Below are 24,838 nucleotides of genomic sequence, written 5' to 3' on the forward strand. Positions count from 1 at the left end.
GCCGATCACTCGAAATAGGATTAATAGCTTAGGATTTCACAAGACAACGTTACTAAAGAGATGGCGCTAGCACTAGAAATCAAGTGCAGAGTTGCAAGAATGATTTTAACAGTTGAACAAGGTATCAGGATAAGGATAGATTGACTTAGAGAGTGGGATGAGGACAAAGACAAGTTAGGCTATTGGTTTAGATGGGGTGGCAATTGATACTCACGGTCAACGTTTTGGATTTTGGACAGTCAATGGTTCTGGTCACTACAAGGCAGGGCACCTGGCCAACAGCTGGGCAGTTCTGGTTACCAGGTAGCACTTCTGGACTGGCAATCTGGTCACTGGATACCATAGGTCATCAGGGTAGCAGGATTGAAGCAGCATGCAGTGAGTGGCAGCAACCGGCCTGGATCAGGATGCCAAAGGTACCACAGTTTTCCCCTTGTTAATGGGAAATCTAGATTTTTCTTATATTGTAGGCCTTGCTGGGAATGGGATCAGCACTTCTTGGGTTTTGCAGTGGGCCCTGGAGTAGGATCAGCAATGCTTGACCTTGTTGTGGCGTCTGGATCAGTGTCTGGAGTCCTGTCAGGTACCCTTTATATAGAGCATAGTGACATCATTGACTATATTGCTGGGCTGGTTTAGCTAAGCATGCCTTTAAACAACTGGATTGGACAATCAATGTTGGTTGCCTCCCCTGGGTTGTACCCAGTTTATGAGGTTGTATTTTATAAGACTTCCCACAGACCTTTTTGCCAAAAATCTGTCATATCAGTATTTACACTTTTGTACAATGGTAGCACCTTAATTGCATAATCGGGTCACATTTTATGTAAAGGACAGCCGTCCAATCCTGCAATCTGCAAGACATTACTTTGGACGGTTACTACTTTTTGATCATTTTAAGCATGAAAAGTTTAGCCTAAAATTCCATAACTTTATACATATGTGGGGTTGATCATTAGGTGTATATAAAAATGTACATTTGAGACATGTATACTTTTCTGGTAATCTGCAAAATGTTGTTACTTCTGTTCCCTATGCAGCAACAAAACCTATGATGTCTTAAAAGAAAGGCCATACAATTACTTCTAAACAGTGAAATATTTAAATGTTTCCAAAGTCCTGCTGCAGAGATAAGTATTTCAAGTTTATTTATAAAATAGTCTTTGGAAGCAAATGGCAGTCCTTTGTGGCAGCTGAAATGGTCCAGGGCAAGACAAACTGTCAATTCCTTCAAAGCAATTTGGGGATTACTCCCTTCATGGAACTTATTGCCCCTTCACACCTCAGCCTTCCTTCCCTGGGAGCTTCATGGTCCGGGTCCCAGCAGAGATGAAGTCTGTTCAACCCCGTAATTATCAGGGGGTTGTTATTATCTGCTGAAAGAGCCCTCCTTTTGGTGCCACCCCTCCAAGCAGAAAACCTGTTTTTCAACTTGCAACTCCAGCCATCATGGTTTTAACCTTTAATTTCTGGTCTTGGATCCAGAAAGAAAGCAAATCGGTTGCATAAAATAACCCAGGTAGGTTATATAATCTCACCAGCAACAAATCCTTCATATTTCCATCCAAAGACTGTCAGGCTTTCATTCACCAGTGTACTGTTCCAACACAGGCATTTGTTTTTCTTTAATTTGCAAAAGCCCTTTCTTTACATGTGGTGCAGCTGGCATTCGTTTTTAAATTCAACTTTTCATCTCCAGCAAATTCACACACTGTTGGTCTGAAGCACAGATACACTGAAGCAGGCATGGTTCAGCTAGGTAGTGTCTCTGAACAGCTGAGTTTTGGATACTTTTGCAAAGAAAATGACTGTTACCCGTGCGAGTAAAAGTAAGGTTCCTAGTTGATTTTTAAAAAACATTTTTTTAGTTGGCTTGACTGGGCTGAACAATTCAGAATCGTGCCTAGTTTTGCTAAAGCACAGTAAACACATAGGGCTTTGTAGGGTTTATTAATCACAGTGGCTTTAAGGAACAGAGGGAATTAGCGTCAAAGCAGCACTTTTTTTTTTAAAGGTGAAAAAGGGAGTTCTTTTCAATGGATATTTTGGCTTTTGCAGCAAAACACTGCTTTTTCCACTTTCTTCCTTTTGTTTATGTGGGGACCCACTGACAATCTCCTTTAATCCTTTAATGTGCCCCCTGGTTCCATCCTGACCGATGTGTGCTTGGCAGGATGGTATAGCCGTTTTTGTAGTTGTTGCAAAACGCAGTTTTGAGCCATGGCGCTCACAGGTGCCAGTGCAACCCTTTTGTGGTGGTTTCTGCGCAAATGCAGCTTAGTGATGTGGGGAAATGCCGTTGAGTGGGTCAATATATCCCACAGCTCTCTACGAGCGACCAGATCTCAGCCAGAAGAGCTGCTGTCCCAACTTGAGGGAGTGGTGGTGATGAGGGAGGAGAGGCTGTGATAGGTAGGCGATACCCCGTGGATACTACGTAGAGGATCCAGGGGCCAGTGAAATTCTGGCACCACAAATGTGCATGGAAAGCAAGCCTGCCCCCACTGGAGACACATGGACCCCGAAGGGGCTCGTCATGCTTTCTTTCCCTCGGAGGCGGTTGCGGCGGAGGGGGGAATTGGAAAAAGCCCTTACTCCTCTCCCCTCCCCCGGTGCCTTTTCGTTGCTTGCGCTGGTTGAGACTGCGAGCAGTCCGGCTGCCTGGATCTCCGTTCCAAGAAGCCGCGTTAGCTTCTATACGTACGCTCCCTGTTGGATCCCTGCTGTGACTGGGTGTACGACTTGGCTGTGGTCTTTGTCAAGATGGATAAAGACTTGGTCGTTTGTGAGCCGTTTTTCTTTTTGTCCAGCTCCTCGTCCGTGGTGGAGTGGAAGAGGTCCACACCCCCCCCAGACCCCGCCACCCATCGAACGGTAGAGCTAATATGCGTTACTGGACTTCTGGGTTGAATTTTGTGGCTCAGAGTCAGGTCTTCCTTCTCATGTCCTTGGCGATACAGATGGCACGGCCAGAGGTGTCGATATGGGCCACGGATTCCATGAGGTCATGCGCCAACAGCCCCGCCGTTAAACACGATTGGCTCTGTGTATGGAGTTCCGTGAGGAAGTCCATAATTTCCCACCATAACCTCTGGTTAGCGGCAGCCAGCATGGCATTGGCGTTGGCCTGACGAAGATGCAGGGACGCCTTGGAATAGAGAGTTTCTTGCCGTACGCCTCCAAGATCTTTTCCTCCTTGCCTAGTAGAGCCAGAGAGGAGGCTTGGAGTATAGTGATGCCGCAGCGATCACCGAGGAGTGTGGTTGAGGATGGGCTGAGAGCAAGAGTATCCCCCTCCATCTGCCTGTACTTGGCGTCCAGGCGTCAAGCCAAGTGGGGCTTAAGCGATCCCTTCTTGGCCAGGGAGACTACATTGGTCTGCAGAGGAATCCCTGTTTCGGCAGAGGGGCGTCGTGTGAGGACTTCAGCCAGAACCCCCCTCTGCCGGCTGCTAAACCTCGGGCTGGGGTACGCCAAAGTGTCCTTTGCGGGGTGCAATGGAAAATAGCAGCCCTTCCTTGGGCCTGGCTCGCTGTTTCAAAGTTCTTAAGGTCCTCTGGGGGAGACTTCTGGAAGAGCTCCCGCCACCTGACTAGTCTGTTCTTCAGCGCTTTCGACAGTGAGCCACACGCTGTACAAGCTTGCCAACAATGGTCTGGGCCAGGGCAACGTAGGCAGAGGGCGCGGGGGTCTGAAGTTGGGAAGAGCCCATGGCAGGATGGACACCTGCTGAACCCTGTGAAAGTCGACATGCCCCGGGGAGGAAAGTGGCGCCTGAGGACTGAGTACATGAATGATAAAAATAAAGTAGTATCATCAAGTGGAATTGCATGGCCGAAGCCAAACCCAGGATCGCTGGTGAATTTGGCCCGTTCCCGTCGGTGCGGAAAAGGGGACTGAGGTGTGGAGCCGGATCCCTGCGCGCCTCTAAATTTAAAAGGGAAAGAAGATTTTTTCTGGTGAAAGATTCTGTCTCCCGTCCCTTGGAAGGGACACCCATGCAGTATGGAGGAAAGGGGATGGGACGTAAGAGTAAGGTGAATTACTTTTTGGCATGCTACCGTAGGGCCTTTGAGTGCATGGTTTGACAAACAAACCTCCAGCTCATGATCTAGCCTATCCCCCGGTTGTTGAAAGTGAAACCCAATTTACAGGAGCACCCCTTAAATATTATGGGGTACCCCCTGATCACACTCACACCAGAGTAAATGCACCCCTCTAAGGAATTAAGGCCATGAGTCTATCTTGCAAAAGATAACACATTTAATCTGCACAGAAGTGAGGATTTGCAAAGAACTCTGCCCCAGAGCGGTATATTCGGTCCCTCAACCGCTCCCAGGTCCTGAAGACTGGGGCTTAAATACTCTTGACTTGTTTACTGGATACCGGCAGAGCTCATCCAAAATTGTCCTGGCCTTTCACGGGATGCTGCACTTATTCATTCTGGCATGGCTGGGTTCCGTTTGGGACAGACTACATTAACAATGCTGCCACTGCAGGAATACATCGGCTCTCTTGTTTAGCAGTTTGCTTTGTTATAAACATTCATACATAAACACATCTTCCTGCCATTCTGTCACCACTTCACTCAACATAAATTAAATTTTATCTGTTCCAGTAATTTCTACAAAAACCCAGATTCAGCACGACATACAGAGTACTATGGGAAAACGTTCCCATAGTATTCTGTATGTCGTGCTGAATCTGTTTTAGTCTTCATTGGCTTGTGATGGACAGGAACAGCTGCTGAGTTACCTCATGCTTTCTGCTAGAGCTAGCCGGGTCCCATGCAATGTGTAGTCTATTTTTAGCACAAGTTGCATTCACTGTGTGCTTTAATGTATTCAGCTAAATAATTTGTGCCTTATATTTAATACAATTGTGATTTAGTGGCTGGCCACACCTGCAAGTGATTATATTTGCTTGAAAAAAAGCTTTCTCAGTGCTATAGTGCTTAGAGAAGTCTTGCATCATTGTAAAGAGCTTGAGGGGTGCAGGAAGGCACTAGCCAAAGTGCTAGCTCCTTCCCAACATTCGTCAACATCTATATGGCTCCCTTGGCATATGTGATTGCCATTTTCACCTCTAACTTCCAGTGCTACGCAGAGGAGACGACTATCCTTCAGGCTACCCTCAGCCGTTGTCTCCTCCACACTCAAATCGGACTGTCTGCCTCAATGCCAGTAAGAGAGTTTCCATCGGGACCCCTGCTCCCAATTTTACTCTGGCTGTCCTCCCTTGGCCCTGCACTGGCGCCCACCTGCAAGGCTAAAAACCTTGGGGTAATCTTTGACCCCACTCCCTGCATTATCCACAAGGCTTTCTGGGGCCTGGGACCGACCTACCTGCAACGTTGCCTCCATAAATACTTTCCCTCACAACGTCTCCGCTCATCTACCTCCAACCTTCTGCGAGTGAGCTGGTTCTCCCACTTTTCCCTCTTCCCTACAGCTTTGCTGAGTGACCACCTGGTGTACCCCAGTCTCACAGGTCCCAGGCATCGCCACAGTCCTCTCTCGCACTTGCCTCAGGACCCTACATTCCCCCCACCCCCCACTCCATTCCTTACTGCACTTGAGAAATTACCTGAGAGTGGCTCTCTGCACTTATCCCAGTCTCCACCGGCTGGGTGCACTTGAATCCCTCCCCACCCCCGCCCCCCGTGACATCCTGTGCACTTGCATGTTCCGAATGCACTGCACCTGACGATCGTCAGTCTGCTCTACCTTGTCTTCACCCCTAAATGCATTTGCTAAAAACTGCAGAATCTCAGTTCAGGCCCATTTGCTGGGTCAACTGTTCAATGTATTATATGCACTTACTGTGCAGACTTCCTATTGGCTCAGAAGATCAAGGCCTCTGACCAACTGTTTTTTCACCCATGTACCCACCCCTCCAAGAGCCCTTTGAAATACTTACCTGTGTATAGGCGCTTTACAAACCTTACCAAACATTTCCATATTCATCCCCCCAAACAGTAAAGGTTTATCCTGCACGTGCCGAAAAGCTAAATTGGTCTTGCGCGATCCACCCAGGGTTGAAAGACGGCGTTAGCCATGATGCAGTGTTTAGAAAGCCAAGTTGATCAGCGTTCAAATGCAGGGACACCATATATACTGGTCCAAATGTTAGGTGGGTCACGTAACTGTGCTGTCGTCAAGCAGCACTGCTTCCCCCCCAGCCCCCCTAGGGACAAGTTTGTGAAGGAAGCTGGAGACAAGATCAAAGATTAGCAACATAAGCGAGGAAGGCATCCATTAGAAAGCTAATTATACATAAAATTGTCAGCAAACACCCCCACTCGCTTTACACAGAAAAGAATACACAATTATATCATAAGATGTAACACTGCTGCAATTTAAAAATGTGGGAGAAAAATAATAACAGATTACAAGCCTTTTAAATTAAAAGTCAAACCAGCAAACCGACTATAAAAAATGGATTTCTAAAATTAGCCCCTGGGAGAGATTTTAGGGAGGCCAAACTATTTATGGTAACAGGGAAACAAAGGTTAGACCAAACCCAATCAAGGTAGGTGGACGAACGTTCAGGGCTTAGTCAAAGGAAAAAATGAGTGATATAAGGCTACAATGATTGTTAGGCAAGAACTGATGTAGTAACTCTGCGAGTACACACCCCTTGTCAACTTGATATTAGGTAATTCACCTTTTGGTATGGTTCATTTATACTGTACACCAGACCCGAGGTTATCAGGGTGCAAAGACAAGTATACTTTAAGTTTACAAGGTTACAATGTACAGTACAAAAACAGCACAAGGTACAGTTGCAGGTTGTGACAGACAGAATAGTCAGAGCATATGTTACAAAATGTAGGTTGTCAAATACATGGTCAAAAACGACAATACAAATTAGGTAGTTGGGTAGTAATGGCGGTCAGCAGGTAGGGAAGACTGCGTGGAGGGCAGATCGACATTTCCAGAAAGTCTGGGTACCACGCTCTCCTGGCCCAATCCGGAGCAATGACGATCATGTGGGAACCGAACCTCCCTAACACTTGAGGAATGACGGGGACTGGAGGAAACTCGTACAGCAGCAGGGATGACCAATCCACTACGAATGCGTCTCCCAAGACTCCTCTCGGAGGAAATTCCCTTGAGCAGAACCCCTCGCACTTTCGGTTGGCACTGGTTGCAAAGAGATCCACTTATGGGGTTCCACAAAGGGCAAAGATCTCCAGAAGGACTTCCTGAGCCAATTCCCACCCATGAGCGATCATGCTCTGCCTGCTCAAAGCGGCCGCCGGCGCATTTTCGTCTCCGGCCAGATGAACTGCCGAGATCGAAATTCCCTGCTGGATGGCCCAGAACCACAGCTGCATTGCCTCTCTGCACAACAGGAGTGACCCTACCCTTCCTTTTTTGTTGAGGTAATGCATGGCCACTGCGTTGTCCGGCATGACACTATTCCCCCGCACAGACTGCAGAAAAGCCTTCAGAGCTAGCCTGATGGCCCTCAGCTTAAACAGATTGGTGTGGAGTTTGGACTCCAACGACCGCTGGCGGTCAAGTCGTTGGCATGAGCAACACAATCCTGTGAGGGAAGCATCCGCCACTACAGTCACGGTTGCCTAAACGACTCCACTTCATCAGGTTCCCTTCGCTGGCCCACCACAGAAGAGACAGATTGGAATCTGAACGGGATCCGACATCTTGCCTGAGAACTGCGACCACTGCATCTTGAGGCCCCATTGCAGGGATCTCACCTGCAGTCTGGCTCTGGCACCAGAAAAATGCAGGATGTCATGAGGCCGAGCAACCTTAAGAATTTGAAAGCCGGGAGACTCTGGGCATGTTGAAACTTGTCCGCCATCTGCACAATGTGATGACCCCTCACCTTGGGAGGCGAGCCCTTCCAAGGACGTGTCCAACACAGCCCAAATGTACTGGAGCTGTTGGGAAGGTGTAACATGCGACTTCTTGAAATTGAGGGAGAAGCCCAGCCTGTGCAGTGAGCGGCATGTGAGACCAAGATGATCCAATGCCTGCTTGGGAGAAGGCGCACGGATCAGCCAGTAGTCCAGATAGGGGTATACGTGAATCCACTCGCCTGAGATACACTGCCACCACCACCATTAGCTTGGTGAAGACCCTTGGGCAGAGCTCAATCCGAAGGGCAGGACCCGAAACTGAAAGTCCAAGTCGCCAGCTGCAAACCTCAGGTAGTTTCTGTGCTTGGAACGGATCGGCACATGAAAGTAAGCATCCGGTAGGTACAGAGACACCAACCAACCTTGAAGTTGAAGGGCCTGGAGGACTTGAGAAAGAGTGACCATCTTGAACTTGTCCTTCCTGAGAAGTTTGTTCAACCACCGCAGGTCCAGGATGGGTTTCAATCCCTCAGTCTTTCTTTGGAATCAAAAAACAAGGGTAAATACCATTGCTTGTTCCTCTCTGCTACAGGCACCAGTTCTATAGCGCCTTTCTCTAGCAGGATAAAGATTTCCTGTACAAGGAGCGGATCCGGAAGCTTCAAAGACATTCCCTGGTGGATTGTCATGAGGCCGCTTTAGGAAGGGAAGACAGTAGCTGTGGGCGATAGTCTCTAGAACCCACACATCCGAAGTAATGGCTCGCCACTCTGAGCTGTTGCGACAGTCTGCCCCCAATCGGCGAACCATGGGACATGGCCTCACGACCGTTTGAGCGGCTGCGGCAGCGCCTGAAGGCAACGAGGCAGTTGCCTGAGCGGCTTTGGCACCTCTATGGCCCCTTTGACTGGCAGCTCATCTCGTGCAACCAAAGGATGAGTAGTAACAAAAAGAACCTCCCCTCCACTGCTGTCCCTCAGGACGAAAAGGCAGAGGTTGACGCACGGCTGCGCTTAAAGATTTTGCCACAGCTTTGGAGGTCTGCAACCGCCCAAGGCTGTCAGCTTTGCTGCCAAACAAATGCGCCCCATCAAAGGGCAGGTTCAAAAGACGGGCTTGCACATGCGGGGCAAAACCAGACTTCCGCAACCAAGAAAATCTGCGTATAACGGTGCTCACAGCCATGGACCGGCTAACACTTTCGGCCGTGTCCAAATCAGACTGAAGGGATTCACACATGGCATACTTGCCATCTTGCACGAGAGCAAGGAACCCATCCCTTTCTTCCCCCTCGAGAATATGCTCAGCCGCTAGAGAAACAGTTCCACAGTGTGTGAAAACCTTGCCCCGGCACAAGTAGAGTTGGCTGATTTCAATGCCATACTCCCTGCAGAAAATATCTTGCGAGCCCAACCGTCGAAGCGTTGTTCATCCCCATCAGGAGGTGGCCGTAGCCACATGAACCACCCAACTCGCAGGAGTGGGGTGAGTAGATAAGTAGCTGGGGTCGCTACCGGAAGGGCAGTCCCTTTGTCAATGATTTGTTCATAGCCGGAAGAGAATCCGGTGACTACAGAAAAGGGTGGCGGCTGCTTGGCAAAGTGAGATGAAAAGTTAACACCGGGTCAGAGGACGGACCTTTATCTAAAAAGTCCATTTAATCATCTTGTACAAAATCTTCAGGAGGACTGGACCAGCCCAGATACTCTGTGACCCTAGCCATAAGCCTCCTGTAAGAAGACTCCGCATGAGACTCAAATTCCACTTCCGGAAGTGTCCAGCACACTGGCATCATGAAGGGTTTGCCTCAACTCTATCAATTGACTGTCTCCAGAAAAGACAGTAGCCACATCAGGTTCAACAGGGACCTCAAAGTCAGTCCTTTCTTCCTCATTTATTTTATTTATTTGCATTTGTAAAGCGCACAGCGGCCCTTGGGCATCATGGCGCTGTTAACAATATTTGCTTAGAAACAACAAGACTTGTAAACTTACATAGGCAGAGTAGACAAACATTTCAGTCATGGTTTAGTAGTGTATAAATACATGAAGGTTGCGGTCTAGGCATACCTAACCCACTGGACAGGTGCAGAGGTTGCCCCTTATGTAGTTTGTTAATGCGCGACAAACCCATGGCTAGCCGGGCGCAACAGTTTACGTGAAGACTTAAGCTTGTTACAATATTTGGCATGAGTATATACAACACATTGGTAAAAGGAGCAAGCATGTGTGAGACTATATACAGGCATAAGCACAAAAAAAAACAGCGGCAAAAAAGAACAGGAACTATATACAAAAATATATACAAACATACCTGGAAGCAGGGCCTGCCTAGGGTGTCCGGGCAATGGGTGCAGTTGTGGTTAGGTAGGAGGCTAGGTGTAAGTTATGTGTCATTGGCACGTAGCCAATTATCTTGTGCCTGAATTTTGGGTACGGTTGTTCTGTTCTGAGGTCGAGTGGTAGTTTGTTCCAGCATTGAGCAGCTTTGACAGGAAAGCTAGTGCCTCCCGCGGTGGAGCGTTTAAACCTTGGCATTTCTAGTTTGGAGGTGTTAGCAGATCTCGTGGGTCGCATGGTGATTTTCCTGTTGATCTTTTCCATAAGATATGGGGGGCTAGGTTGTTTAGACATTTAGATGTGAGGGATGCTGTCTTAAGTAGGATTCTGTCCGTTATTTTTAACCAGTTAACCTCTTTCCTGAAGTTAGTGATGTGCTCTCTGAAGGGGATATTTAGTGCTGCTCTTAGAGCATAGTTCTGTAGTCTTTGAAGTTTATCGGCGATATATCTATCGGTTCCAGAGTACAGGGCATTACAGTAATCTAACCTAGACATAAGGGTGTTAGCTAGTGTGATGCAGCTGGCGCTGGAGAGGTATGGTCTAGCTGCATGGATGAGTTTGCAGGTGTAGGTAGTGGAAGAGGCAAGGGAGTTGTCCTGCTTCTTGAGTGTAAGGGAGGAGTTCAGATAGAATCCAAGGGTTTTAACCACAGACATCGCTTTGATAGAGTTGTCATCAATGCTGAAGGATGTGTAGTTTGGGCATAGTTTTTGGATGTTGGCTTCAGAGCCTAAGATTAGTATGCTTTATCGTCATTCAGGCAGAGGCCGTGTGCGGCCATCCATGCCTGAATGAGCGTGCATGGGAATAGTTTCTTACCTGTAACTCCATTTCTCCAGCATTGGTATCTTTCATGGATTCACATGCTTAGAATATTCCCCGTCAGACTGGGACCCCTCGGTACACATATATAGCCTTTTCCAATAGGAAAACTTCCGACACTTGTGTCCTATCTACGTCCTTTTAGGACCCGCCTACGCATGCTCCGTAGGCCATCCCCGTATAAGAGGCCCGCCCCCGCGGTTCCCCTTCAGATTTCAGCCCCTCCAAAGTAGGAAGGGTTACATTTATCAAATACATTACATTCCAGGGAGGTTGGCGGGCGCATGTGAATCCATGAAAGATACCAATGCTGGAGAAATGGAGTTACAGGTAAGAAACTATTCCCTTCTCCAGCATTGGATCTTTCATGGATTCACATGCTTAGAATAGATTGTATGGCAGTAACACTTGAGACGGCGATGAGAATGTAATGTAATATACCCTCAACATACTACACAATGCATATGTACAGTAGGAATAAGTTACCTCATAACCTTACCCACATAAAATACTGTCATTAAAAAAGGTAGACCACAGATTCTCCACAGCGTGGAGCTTACCTTACTGAAACAGATGGCGCAGGACAGCTCTTCCCATCTGCACCTCGTCCGCATGCTGCCTGGCAAGGCAGTAGTGGCGGGTAAACGTGTGGGGCACTGACCATGCTGCAGCTTGGCATATGTCCGTCAATGGAATTCCTGCCCATAAAGCTGTTGAGGAGGACATCGATCTTGTAGAATGGGCTCTAGGACGTCCTTGCAGTGGCCTTCCGGCCTTAGAGTGACAAAACGTAATCGATGAGACCCATCGAGCCAATCCTTGTTTAGAGATTGCTTTTCCTCTCGTTGACGGACCATATGCGACGAACAGTTGTCTAGTAGACCTGAATTCCTGTGTACGATGTAGGTAAAATTTCAGAGCCCTCTTAACGTCCAGGGTATGAAGAGCTTTTTCTGCTGCCGATGATGGTGTGGCGAAGAAAGTAGGGAGAACAATGGACAAGTGTTTGCGATACACTGTCGGAACTTTTGGGACGAACATAGGATTAGTTGCCAGGACTACTTTGTCCTTAAAGAATCTTAGGTATGGTGGGTCTACGACCAGCGCTTGCAGTTCGAGATTCTTCTAGCTGATGTGATAGCAATCAAGAATGCCAACTTCCACGAAATGAATTTTATGTCGGACGTGGCCATAGGCTCAAAAGGCGGTTTCATTAAGCCTGCCAACACTGTGTTGAGACTCCAAGTCGGGGGGAAACTTTTTTCCGGGGGAAAAGCTCGAAATAAACCCCTCATGAAGTGTTTTACAAGTCTGTCGCTAAATAGAGGAGACTGCCTTTTCCTTGTGAACCTCGAGATAGCCACCAGGTGCACCTTTATCGATGTGAAGGATAATCCCCTCTCCACCAAGAGGAGCAGGTAAGGTAGAACTTGTTCCGGCGTCACCGACAACGGTTGTAGGCCCCGTTATCCCCTACACCATTCACAGAACCTCCGCCACTTATAGGAGTAGGATTTGTTTGTAGAAGGGGCTCTAGCCGCCTGCAGAATTTTTTGACAATCCTCCGAAACGTCTAAAGCACCGAACTCCGAGAAGTCAGGAGCCAGGCTGTAAGGTTGAGACTGTCCGGGTCGTGATGCCACACCGTGCCTTTGTCCCAGGATAGTAGGTTCGGGACTTTCGGAAACCCTATGGGATGTTCCAGCGACAGGTGAAGCAGGTCGGAGAACCACGGTTGCCTTGGCCAGTATGGTGTCACTAGAATTACCCAGCAATTGTATCTGCCTATCCACTGTATTGTCCTCCGTATGAGGGGGAACGGGGGAAAAGCATAGAGGAACATGTCCGTCAATGGGAAGGAGAATGCCTCCCCCCCGGAGCCCTCTTGAGGCCATCTGCTTGCGAATTGCTCCCATTTCTTGTTGTCTTTGGTCGCGAAGGCGTCCAGAAGGGGGTGACCCCATTTCTCGAACACTCATCAGGTGAACTGTGTCCATTTCCCCACTCGTGTATCTGGACCATGCTTCTGCTGAGGGAGTCTGCTTGGGAGTTCCTCACTCCTGGAAGGTGATGAGCCACGATGGAAATTTCGTGCTTTAATGCCCAATGCCATGTTTTCTGGGCTTCTATGGAAAGAGTTCTTGATCGCGTCCCTCCTGGTTTCCTCAGATAAAAAATGGCTGTTGTATTGTCGGTCAGTATTCGTACTCGCGAGCCCTTGATGTGCGGTAGGAATGCCTTCAAGGCCCATCGTACTGCTCTGAGCTCTAACACGTTTATGTGTAGGAGTGACTCCGTTGGAGACCAGCGACCTTGCGTTTGGAGAGCACCCATGTGAGCTCCCCATCCGGTTAGGGACGCATCCTTGACTATGGTTCGCTGAAACTCCGGCTCCTGTAGGGGTACGCCGTTGTTCAGATTGTGGAAACTGCCACCACTGAAGGGTCCGAAGCAGCTTGTCGTCGTCGATGGTTACCTTGTCTGACCATGATCCTTGAGCCTGCGTCCATCGGTCCGCGAGGAATTCCTGGACTGGCCTCATGAATAGGCGACAGTTTTCCACCAGATGGATGCAGGATGCCATGGCCCCTAGGACCGAAACTTATTTTCTCACTGAGATCTTGGTGTTTCGCCGTAGTCGGCATGCTTGTTGATTGAGTCTTGAGGTTCTGTCGAGAGAAGGTTTCACTAGCCCTAACTGGGTCTCAAACTGTGACCCCAGGAATACCAGCGATCTCGATGGCTGCAGAGAGGATTTTTGGAAGTTTATGGCGAATCCCAGCTGTTGTAGAAGCTGCATGGTGGCTTGTAAACTTGTGTTGGTCGACGCTGGGGAGGATCCCCTTACCAGCCAGTCGTCGAGGTATGGGTATACATGGTGGCCTTGCTTCCTTAGCCAGGCCGCTACTGGAGCCAGGCATTTTGTGAACATTCTGGGGGAGGTCTTGAGCCCAAAAGGAAGAACCGTGAATTGGTATTGAGTCTGCCGTATTACAAATCTTAGGAATTTCCTGTGTTTCCGACACATTGGAATATGGAAATACGCGTCCTGTAAATCCAGGGACGCTAGAAAATCCCCCTCTTGAACGGCGCGGATCACTTCCTGCAGAGTGAGCATCTTGAATTTTAGGCTCTTTAAAGACTTGTTGAGATCGCGTAAGCCTAAAATGGGACGCCATTTGCCGTTCGGCTTTTTTACGACGAAATATCTTGAGTAGACTCATTGACCTCTCTGATGTTGGAACTAATTCCATCACGCCCTTTGCTAACATGAGTGTTACCTCTTGTTGCAGTATCTTCAGATGGGAATGAGCGGTGAACGCAGGTGGAATTTGCGGAGGGCTGTGTTTGAATTGTAGAGAGTGTCCGTTTCTTATAGTATCCAGCACCCATTGATCCGTCGTTATTCGTTCCCATTCGTCGACATATGCTGAAACTCTTCCCCCCAGAACGGTGTGTTGTATGTCACTGCTGATCTTTATTCTGCTTGTCTCTCGACGACGGATATGATGGTCTTTTCCTGGAAGTTCCAAACGGCAAACCGTCGACGGGAGGCACATCTGTATCCCTGGGAGGGGTAAGCTGATCTGTCTCCAGATGCAGAGAATCTTGAATTACCTGAAGCCCCTCTAAAGGGACGAAAAGACTTGTAGTTTCTGCCACTCTGGAGGGCACCCAATGAACGTGCCGTGTCCGAGTCCTCTTTCATTCCCTTTAGGGCTTCGTCCACCTTCTCACCGAAAAGAAGGTCTCCCTCAAAGGGCATATCTAAAACTTTGTATTGTACTTCTGGCCTGAAGTAGGTACACTTAAGCCATGACTGTCGACGTAATACGACCCCATTATTGACTTGCTTGAAGCCTGACTCAGCGAGGTCCACCGCGATGTTTAATGCGTGATTTGAGGCTTCCTCACCTTCTCGGACGAGTAGCATCGCTGCCTTCCTATGCTCTTCCGGAAGATGATCAAGCAACGGAGCTAGCCTGTGCCACATCTCCCTATCGTATCTGGCAACAATTGCCAGAGAGTTTGCGGCCTTTACTGTGGTCGCTCCCACGGATAGCACTTTTTTGCCAAAGGCATCTTGTCGTCTCGCTTCGTTCTCAGGAGTCGTTGTGCACTTGTGCTGGGCCTTCGCCTTCCTCGCCGCTGCCGCCGACACCACCGAGTCTGGCGTTGGTTGGGAGGATAAACACTTGGGGGTAGACTCTGGAGCCTTAAACTTTTTTTCCAGTCGTCCTTTCACTGCCGGCTCTGAAAACGGGTGACGCATTGTCTGCAACCCCTCCTTCCATACATGGTCTAGTATTGGTATCGAGAACACAGACCTCCTTCTCTTACCCATGTGGTCGAACAAAAAAACAGTATTTTTTCTGTTCTTCCTGGGACAAACCAAATTCTTTGCATGCCTTCTCCATCATAGAATGGAATGACGCAATGTGGTCCGGAGGGGACGGGTGAGCTGGGCTTCTAGGGGTTTCCAACTCCACCTCTGACTCCCAGGTTGGATCCCTGGAGGGGGATGATGAGATATCCGACATGGCTCCCCTGTCAGACTCCGAATCTGGCAGCTCACCTTCCTCTTGTGCCAGTGCTGAGATTGGCCTGCGTAGGTGCATCGGTTGACGGGATAGGCCCGGCTCGTCGACGGGTGACTGTGGCAGGTTTGCCTGAGGTAGTCTCTGGTCCAACGACTAACGACTGAAGCGTGGACAGAATTTCCAACGACAAAACAGATTGAGGATTGAGAAGAGGGGCAGATACCGGTATAACGGATCCCCTCGTCGACGACTTGTCAGCCACTCGTAGCCCTAGGTCTGCTGGGCCAGCTATTCTTTCATTCTCGTCCTCCGAGGACAGCAACACAGCCTGTTCTTGTAGTAAAGTATCCAGGGGTCGGATCAAAAACTTCAGGCCTCCAATAGAACCCCCGTCGACGAGGCCATCGTCGACGTAGTCGTCGGTGGGACGGTGGATGCCACCTGCTTAAGTGGCAGGGTGGAGGCCGATGACTGGGCCACCGTCGACGATGGTGACTTAGCAGGTGGTTTTGGTGGTCTCGCCTTTTCCACACTTGACTTGCTTTTACTCGACCTATGATGATCGCCCGAGGAGTATTTCCTTTCCTTTTCATGCTTTTTTGATGAAGATGATTTCTTTGACGAGGAGTCTCTTCCAGACGACTCTTTTTCCGTCGGTCGAGATTTCTTCGCCGGTGGTTCCGACGAGGTAGCGCGGCGTGATGTTTTCGCCGATTGTGTGGAGCCTACCTCCGAAGGGGGGTATGCCCCCGCTCCATCATTCAGCCATGCCACCAGTCGTCAACTGCGGTCTGAGGGTTTTTTGAGAAAAACCTTTGCATATGTCGCAGTTATCCGCCGAATGATGAGGGTGGAGGCAATATATACAATCCATATGTCCGTCCCCCTCGTAAACTTTTTTCAAGCCGCACGTCGCGCATGGGCGGAACAGCGCTTTTCCTGACACGGAGGACATTTTCTGTACTCAAATTCCAGTAATGCAACCTTGTACAAAATAGTAAGACAACGCGAGGAGATCCCACTACTTTGGAGACGGTTGAAATCTGAAGGGGAACCGCGGGGGCGGGCCTCTTATACGGGGACGGCCTACGGAGCATGCGTAGGCGGGTCCTAAAAGGACGTAGATAGGACACAAAAGTGTCGGAAGTTTTCCTATTGGAAAAGGCTATATATGTGTACCGAGGGGTCCCAATCTGACGACGGGGAATATTCTAAGCATGTGAATCCATGAAAGATCCAATGCTGGAGAAATCTTGTTCACCAAGGCTAAGTCTGTCTCGTAGTTGCCCAAAAGGGGTATGAGGATCTGGGTGTCATCTGCGTAGTTCGTGTAGATGACACCCAGTCTGTCCAACTTGTCAAACAAAGGCTTGGTGAAGATATTGTACATGGTGGGGGGAGACACAGGATCCTTGTGGGACACCGCATGTTATTTTGAGAGGCTCAGCTGAATTAGTAGTGGAGAAGACTCGCATAGTGCGATTTGCTAAGAAGGATTGGACCCAGGCTATAGCCTCTCCAGTGAAGTTGGCAGCAGATTCGAGGTGGTTGCATAAGACTGCATGGTCCACCAAGTCAAACGCAGCCGACAAGTCCAGGAGGAGGAGCAGGCCTGTTTTCCCATTGTCCTTAAGTTCCTCAATTTGTGTCTTGAGGTCTATTAGAGCTGTTTCCGTGCCATGGAGTGGGCGGAAGCCGCATTGCCATGAGCCAAGCAGGTGGTTATTGTAGGCAGCTCCGTCTATAATTTTTAGTAGAAAAGGCACAGTGGTGATTGGTCTGTAGTTAGTGGGGATAGTGGGGTTCAGAGTTTGTTTTTTCAAAAATGGGAGGACGCATGATTCTTTGCGGTTGGTGGGTACAATGTTGGATTTAAAGGAGGAGTTTATGAGCTTGGAGATGAAGGGAGCTAGATCCCTAGCTGCATCCTTTATTAATGGTGCTGGGCAGGAGTCGCCCTTACAGTTTGAGGGAGAGTATTTTTTCTGTGTCAATTATGGAGATAGATTTGAAACTAAATGGAGCAGTGGTTTTGTTCTCCTGGGATTGGGGTATTTGTTGGTCAGGAGGTGGAGTGTGGCCTTTTTTTATAGCAATTTTGCATTGAAGCAAGGAGATTGTTAGCAAGGGCGTTTTTATGTTTGTGCACCAATCTTTGTTTTTGGGGGCATTGTCTATTGGTTGAATAGGGGATTCCATCTAGCGGAGGATAGTGAAGAGCTCTTCAGTATTAAAATTGGCTTTTGCGATCCTGTCATTAAAGGTGTTCTTCTTGGTGATTTGTTTTTTGTATGATTTGGCAAATTCGGTTAGGTTGTTTTTGTTGTATTCGTTGGGAGAGTGACGCCAGATGGATTGGAGCTTTCTTTTTTGTAGTCTTAGCGATTTGAGGTGGGGCGTAAACCAGGCATTTCGGTGGGCTTCCCGTTTAGCTTTACATAGTTTGGCTGGAGCAACTGCGTCTAATACTTTGGTCATAGCATCATTGAAAGTATTTACCAGGGTGTCCGGGTTGTTACTTTCTAATCCATTTATGGCTGGGAGGAGGAGAGGGATACTATTTTCAGCAGAAATGTCCTTTCTTCTGGTCAGGAGAGGGGGAACCAAGTTGTTGATTTTGGGGCTAAGAAGATCCAGGGTGGCGGAAAAGTTTTAGATAATGATCCGTCCATGTTTGTGGAACAATATCAGTGATACTGATGTTACAGTTCAGTTCCGATACCCAGTCGAGGGTCCTTCCTTTGATGTGGGTGGGGGAGAGGACTTTTTGATCAAGGCCATGGTCCTTGAGCAGGGCTGCAACTGATTCTGCGTGTTTGTCAGTTTCATTAAAGCCGAGGTTAAAGTCTCCCAGTAGTAGGGTTTGGGAATTGTCTTTAGTATTATTAGCTATGAGGCTAGTTAAATAGTCTTCAAAAGGTGCCTAGAGGCCCTGGGGGTCTGTATATTAAATGGATTGAGAGCGTGCGGTTGTTAGAAAGGGGCATTTTGGATGCGAGTACTTCACATGATGAGTAGGAGATTGGTGTGGTAAGTCTGATAGGAGGATTTGCAGATGGCTAGTCCACCGCCTCTGGCATTGGGCCTGTCGGCTCTGAGAATTTGGTATTTATCGGGCACTATAAGCATTAGTGTTGGTCCTGCAGCCTCGTGAAGCCAAGTCTCCGTTATGGCCAATAGGTCCAGGTTGTCATTGTTTAAGATGTCCACAATTTATGTGGCATGAGCCACCACTGATCTCGCATTGATGACATCCTAGTAGTGTTAGAAAGCTATTAGGTTTGCTGGTTTGGCAGGTTTTAAATGGTAAGGTGTCCAGGGTTGTGCAAGTTATAGTAGGAGTTTAATCACCGGTGTGATTGGATTGTTTAGGTAAGCGGTGCAAGTTTTTAGGTTGGGCAGTAGTACGTCTATTGGCATTATTCTGGTGGTTTCCTACTGGTTCATAGATGCTAGGTAGTCTGGATCTGAGTCTCAGGTTTCTGTCCTTAGGAGGGCTAGTTTTTAGAGTGAAGGCCATTGTGCTGGATATAGCGATGAATAGTATTAGGGTCAAGGTGGCTTTCGTAAGGCAAGTGGGGGCCATTTTCTTAATTATGCCAGGGCATATCGTGAGCTGGTGTCTAGATATTGACTTTAGCTGTAGATACTTCAGTGATATGCCTGAATTGTTAATGTCTGGGGGTATAGTGAACTAACATTTAGTGCCTTTACACTGTAGAGACGCAGTGAGTATTCAAGCAAGCTGGCATCTAAATTCGACTATAGCACAAATACCTGAAGCACTAGTGATTGGAAAGCAGCAACTAGTACTTTAGTACATTTAAATTGTGGAGAAGCAATGAGGATATCCAGGCAAACTGACATCTAAATTCGACTTTAGCACAAAGGCCTGAGGCACTAGTGACTGGAAAACAGCAATTGGTGCATTTAAGTTATGTAAATGCAATGAGGATATTCAATCAGATTGACATCTAGATACGACTTTAGTACAGAGACCTAACACACTAGTGATTGATGGGTACAGGAGGCTTACGACACTGGTGGCAGTGAGGTGCAATGCGCAGAGTGAGGTACAGTGCGCAGAGACTCAGTAGTAGGAAAGCCGTGACATGCAAGGTCTGCGGGTGAGGTCAAATACTATATGCGCAGGCAATGGGTCTTCTACATTTAATTGTGAGCAACCAAGGTATCTATGTATGCACAGTAAATGGGTGGTCCACCGGCGAGGATGGGACCTACAGCTTCGTGTGCAGGATGCACGAACAAGGTACTAGTGTTTACAAAATGCAACAGGTTAGCCAGCCATTTAGTACATGTTGACTAAAAAAGGCTGTGCACAGTGTGTCTGCTAAAAGTGCGTTCTACCTGCAATACAGTACTTGGAGATCAATGAATCTGTTTTACATACAGTGCAAATGATGCTGAAGGCAATTCATGGGAAAAAAATGTTTTCAATGTAGGCATCAGCAGATGGGAGAGGGAGTATTGATCATGCACTGGTGGGAGCAATGGGTAGCTTATGCAGGCTACAGGGCAGTGGTGCGCAATGCGTCTGGGTATATTGTTAGTGGAATAGTTGCGTTTTCAACATCTTGCGGAAGACTGAGCATGAGGTCTTTTTCCTTAGAGTAGATGGTAGTGTTCCAGATTCTTGGTGCAAGGACTGCAAAGCTAGCGCCTCCAGCTTTAGCTCTTTTGAAGGTTATGATGGCGAGCAGGTTGCAGTGTTGGGTGCATTTAGGTCTTGCTAGCGCGGTGAATGGTTTGAGAGGTAGGGGGTGCTTTGTTTGCTAGGCAAGCGTGTGTAATGCAAAGGGATTTGAATAGGATGCACACTTGGACTGGGAGCCAATGGGCATCTTTCTATACCTTTTACGTATGCGGAGGGCTGCCCCAAGGGTGTTTTGGCTTGTTTGGAGTTAAGTTCTTGGCTGAAGTGCCAAAGAAGTGGGCGTTGCAGTAGTCCAATCTAGCCCCTACTGTGGCTCTGGCTATGGACAGGCAGTTTTGTGGTGAGAGGTACAGTTTGATGGCATTTAGGATTGTGGTGGTTAGAGCTGCCGAGGAGGCAATGGCGCTAACTTGTCTTGACATGGATAGGGTGGAGTCTATGTGGACTCAGTGTTTCGGCTGTGGTGATGGGAGTGTTGCCTATGAAGGAGGAGTATTTGTTTGGTGCCTACTATGAGTATTTCAGTCTCATCTCCATCGAGACAAAGGCCATTGGCCGCCATCCAGGCCTGGATGATGGCATAAATCTCACTGAGTTTGGCAGAGACCTGTTCGTAGGAGCCGGTGATTGGGATTAATACTTGCGCATCATCGGCATAATTGGTGTAGGTTATGCCATGTTAGTCAAGGTCGTTCAAGAGGGGGGAGCGTAAAAATGTTGGAGTCGGTGATGTGCAGGACCCCTGCGGGACTCCGCAATGGATGGGTGTAGGGTGGCGCATGCTTGGTCTGAAAATACCCTCATTAATCTTCCTTCAAGGAAGGAGGTGATCCATGTGGTAGTTTGCTGTGAGACGTGAGCTGCCTTCTTGAGGTGTCTGCATAAGGTCATGTGATCTACCAGATCGAACGCTGCAGACAAGTCAAGTAGCAAGAGTAGCGCTGGTTTGCCTTGGTCTGTGGTTTGTTCAATTTGCATTTTTAATTAGAGTAGGACGGTCTCAGTTCCATGCCGTGGACGGAAGCGTGATTGCCTCTTACCCAATATGTTTTCTTCCAGAAAGTTTTATCTGAAGGTATGCTGCCTTGTCCAGTATCTAGAGCAGGAATGGGACGGTTGTTATAGGTCTGTAGTTTGGCATGTCTGGGTCGAGAGGTTTGAGTAGCGGGCACACCAAGGCTTGAGAGTAGGGGAGACTATGCCTGAAGAAAGAGGCATTAATGATGGCTGTAATCAATGGTGCTAGTGGCTCTCTGCACTTTGATATATGTTGTCCAGAGGGAGGTAAAAACCCTGCCTCAGGACAGAAGAGGGTCTGGAGTCCACCACAGGCCGCACAGACTTCACAGTAGCCGTCCTTGGAGGGTCCACTGTATCATGGACCTCCAACGGTAAATTGCGGGCAAAAATCCCGAAGGCTTTGAGGGCGCCGAAGGCTTCGCCGCTGAGAGTGTTGAAGGCTTTGGTGTCAACAATGGTGCCGACAGCTGATAAATAGGCAAAGCCTCGATGTCCAGCGGACACAGCGCTGTTGGTCGACGCAGGCTTCGAACCCACAGGTTTCTGCGGTCTCGGTGGGGACGAGGACCGAGACCTGCAAGCACGTCTCTTGAGCCTATCCTGAGCCTTGTCCAAACGGGACCTCGAAGGTTCCCGATGAGAGTCGCGTCCACGAGCCCGAAGGCGTGCGAGCCACAGTACGAGACCATTCCTTGCTGGCTTCAGTAGAGGCCGCGACCGGAACCGTGCCCTGCAATTGGAAAAAAACACCAACATCTGCTCCTTAAAGGCAGCCCATTCCTCCGGAGTAGAGGACTTTGTCGGGCATGCCACTTTCCTCGTGGCACCATCCTCCGAGGAGGACGGGGAAGGCGACCGGTGACGGCGCTTCCTAGAATGCTGGGAGGAAGACGAATGGCGGGAACCACTCCGGGACCGAAATCCCCGGGCCTCCTCCCAACGTGGAGAATCACCTCTCGAGTCGTTGGTGGAAACCCCCTTGGACGATTTAGATTTTCAGGACTTACTGGGTTTAGAACCCCTACCCACCTGAAGCTTCCCCTTACACTACCGCAAGGCCTTGGCGGTCAGCGGCTGGCTTTTTTAACAGTGGTCTGTGTCATGACTCTTGCCCAAGCACCACAAACAAATGCGATGCAGGTCGGTGATTGACATTTTAGACTTGCAGTCCCGGCAAGTCGAAGGGGTCGAAGAAGGCATCACTATGATGAAACACACGAGGCGCACAGAGTTCTCGAAGCAAACATGTTTGCAGAAAAAACTGAACTGAGGCTATGGGCGCCGTGCATCCTATTTATAACATCCTGTGAAGTCGCCCTCGACAGAGGCCTTTGCGGACATCGAACTGACGTAATCGACACAGGACGCCCTCTGTCGAAAAAGTTTCCGAAGTGCACAGCTGTGGACATCACATGTCAAAGATGTGGAATACGTTGGAGGACACAATCCATTCGAAATGTAGTTACTCCAGGATATAGAAAAAGAATCTTAGACGAGGACTCCAAGGGTCCCCAGCAACACTGCCCAGTAGTAAAACACAGATGCCTTTAATAACTATGGAGCAGACAGAACCCCATAGTACAGGTATAATACAAAGAATAGAGTTAAAAAAAAAACAGCCCAAAAGAATGAATGAGGTGCAAAAGGCTCCACTCATTCAGAATTGAAAGAAAAAGTTGCAGAAGTCCATCAAAAAGCGCTGCAGGTCTCACTAGGATGGGATTAAGCATACAAATGATAAATTGCCTAACAAGCGGTCAGTTCCTCCCAATTTAATCCAACACAATCTGAGCCTAAATGAATAACTCCTAACAAAAAACAAAGATTAACAAAACTAGATTGCCATTTATAGTTTCCAATCAGTTCAAATGAAAACCAATAAACCAGGTAAACATAGAATCACCTCAGCTACTGCAAGTTTTTCATTAGCTGCTCGTAAATCCTGTGTCATGGTATTAATGATCTGTTCCTGCTTTTGTGTGGTAGCTGAAAGCTTTTGTGCCTTCTCATGAAGCGACTTTATTTCACGACGATATCCTTCAACGTTATCTTGCAGCATTTCATACCTTTATGTAGAAGAAAAGAAAAGCATTGTGAAAGACATTTATGAGAGTAGAAAATCACTATTGAATAAATCAGCTGTGTAATAGACCCACTTGACACATTGTAAATTCTTATTTACACAGAGATAAAGTGACCTGCAAGGTCTAGGGTCTTGAGGTAAAATTGCATAATACTGTCAGGATACTTTAACAGGATACACTGACGAGAACAATGCTCAGTTGGTCACTGGTCCTGATGCTGCTCAGTCTCCACTGAAAGCACAGGACTTTGTTAATAATTTGAACAAAGTTCTAGAGAAGGCCTGGATTAGGAATAAGTGAGGACCGTTTATGAAGGTTGTGGACTCATGCGGCACAACCTGCTTTGTTAAGAAGGGTTTAGTTATTCCGGAATCTAAAAAGTGGAAGGTGGCACAACAGTCAGGGTTTCTTTTAGTTGGCAGGGGAGAGCCCTCTTTGGAAAAGTTTCAGCTACCAAGGTGATCCATGCAGCTCTGCTCAACTAATTCACCTAAATGATGCCAGACATGATATCAGGGGGTAGCATATATGGGACAATTTGCAGTCAAACTCTGTTCCACTCTACCCCCTCCAACCCCCCACACCTCCCCCAGCACTCAGCAGCAGAGGGACCAGAGATCATCAAGTGGAGAACAAGCGCTCCAACATGGGGTAGGAGTAATCTTGGAGGGTATAGGGAGAAAATGTGAGTAGTAACGTGTAGGTGTGGGGGGGGGGGTAACCTGTGTGTGGCGGGGAGAACAGTATTTGTGTGCGGGGTAAGGTTGATAAGTAACCTATGGGTTAACCTTTGGGGGGGGTGTAGGAGAAATGAGTAACGTGTGCAGCGGTGGGAGTGTTGCAAAAACCTGTTAATGTTGGAGAGTAGTCCAAGTAACTTGTGGCGAATGCTGAAGGAATAACCTGCGTGGGGCACAGAGGAAGTGGGGGGAACCAATTTGTGGGTGGGGTGTGATGGAGCATGGGCAGGGGTTGGGGAAAGAATAGCCTGTGTGCGTATGGGGTGTAGCGGTAGTCGGAGTAACCTGTGGTGGGGGGTAAATAACCTGTTTGTTGGTGGTAGCGTGGGGGATGGGTGGAGAGGAGTAACCTCAGGAGCTCTTGTACCACAAGAGCATTAACAAGAGGCAAGTAATTGTTCCACTAATGCAGGAGTAAATGTTTCAAGTTGGAAGCTACTAGCCAGGCACAACATGTCTTCTGTCCCCTACATTCTCTAACAGTTAAAAGGTCCTACTCAAGAGTCAATTATCACTCGCCAATAGCTAGCAGAGATGGCACATCGAGGCCTGTGCTAGTGGATTCCCATCAACTACAGACGCCTCATTTTAGACTCCCATATAAGTATAGAAGGCCAAGGAGAGAGGATAGCAAGAACCGCTATTTAGACCAGACAACTGGAGGACAACCAACCTAAAACAAGCATCCTGACCAGACAAGAAATTCAGGCATAAATGCTTAATCAACATGTGTAAGGAATACCACACAGATGGTAGCGCTCAAATGCAAAAGACAATCCATCTAGA

At 48.1% G+C, this 24,838-nt stretch overlaps 1 protein-coding gene across 4 annotated transcripts in view; it reads right to left on the minus strand.

The window, feature by feature from the left end:
- TPR (translocated promoter region, nuclear basket protein) overlaps positions 1-24,838 on the minus strand; it is a 2,097,972-nt gene that overhangs the window by 1,642,739 nt on the left and 430,395 nt on the right. For all 4 annotated transcript variants that reach the window (XM_069641376.1, XM_069641377.1, XM_069641375.1 and 1 more), the window contains exon 18: positions 23,132-23,294. In XM_069641376.1, coding sequence (XP_069497477.1) covers positions 23,132-23,294 — 163 coding nt within the window. The remainder of the gene's footprint in view (positions 1-23,131; positions 23,295-24,838) is intronic.

The sequence above is a fragment of the Ambystoma mexicanum genome, chromosome 1q, assembly GCF_040938575.1.
Source record: "Ambystoma mexicanum isolate Mex_15411 chromosome 1q, UKY_AmexF1_1, whole genome shotgun sequence".
Lineage (NCBI taxonomy): Eukaryota > Metazoa > Chordata > Amphibia > Caudata > Ambystomatidae > Ambystoma > Ambystoma mexicanum.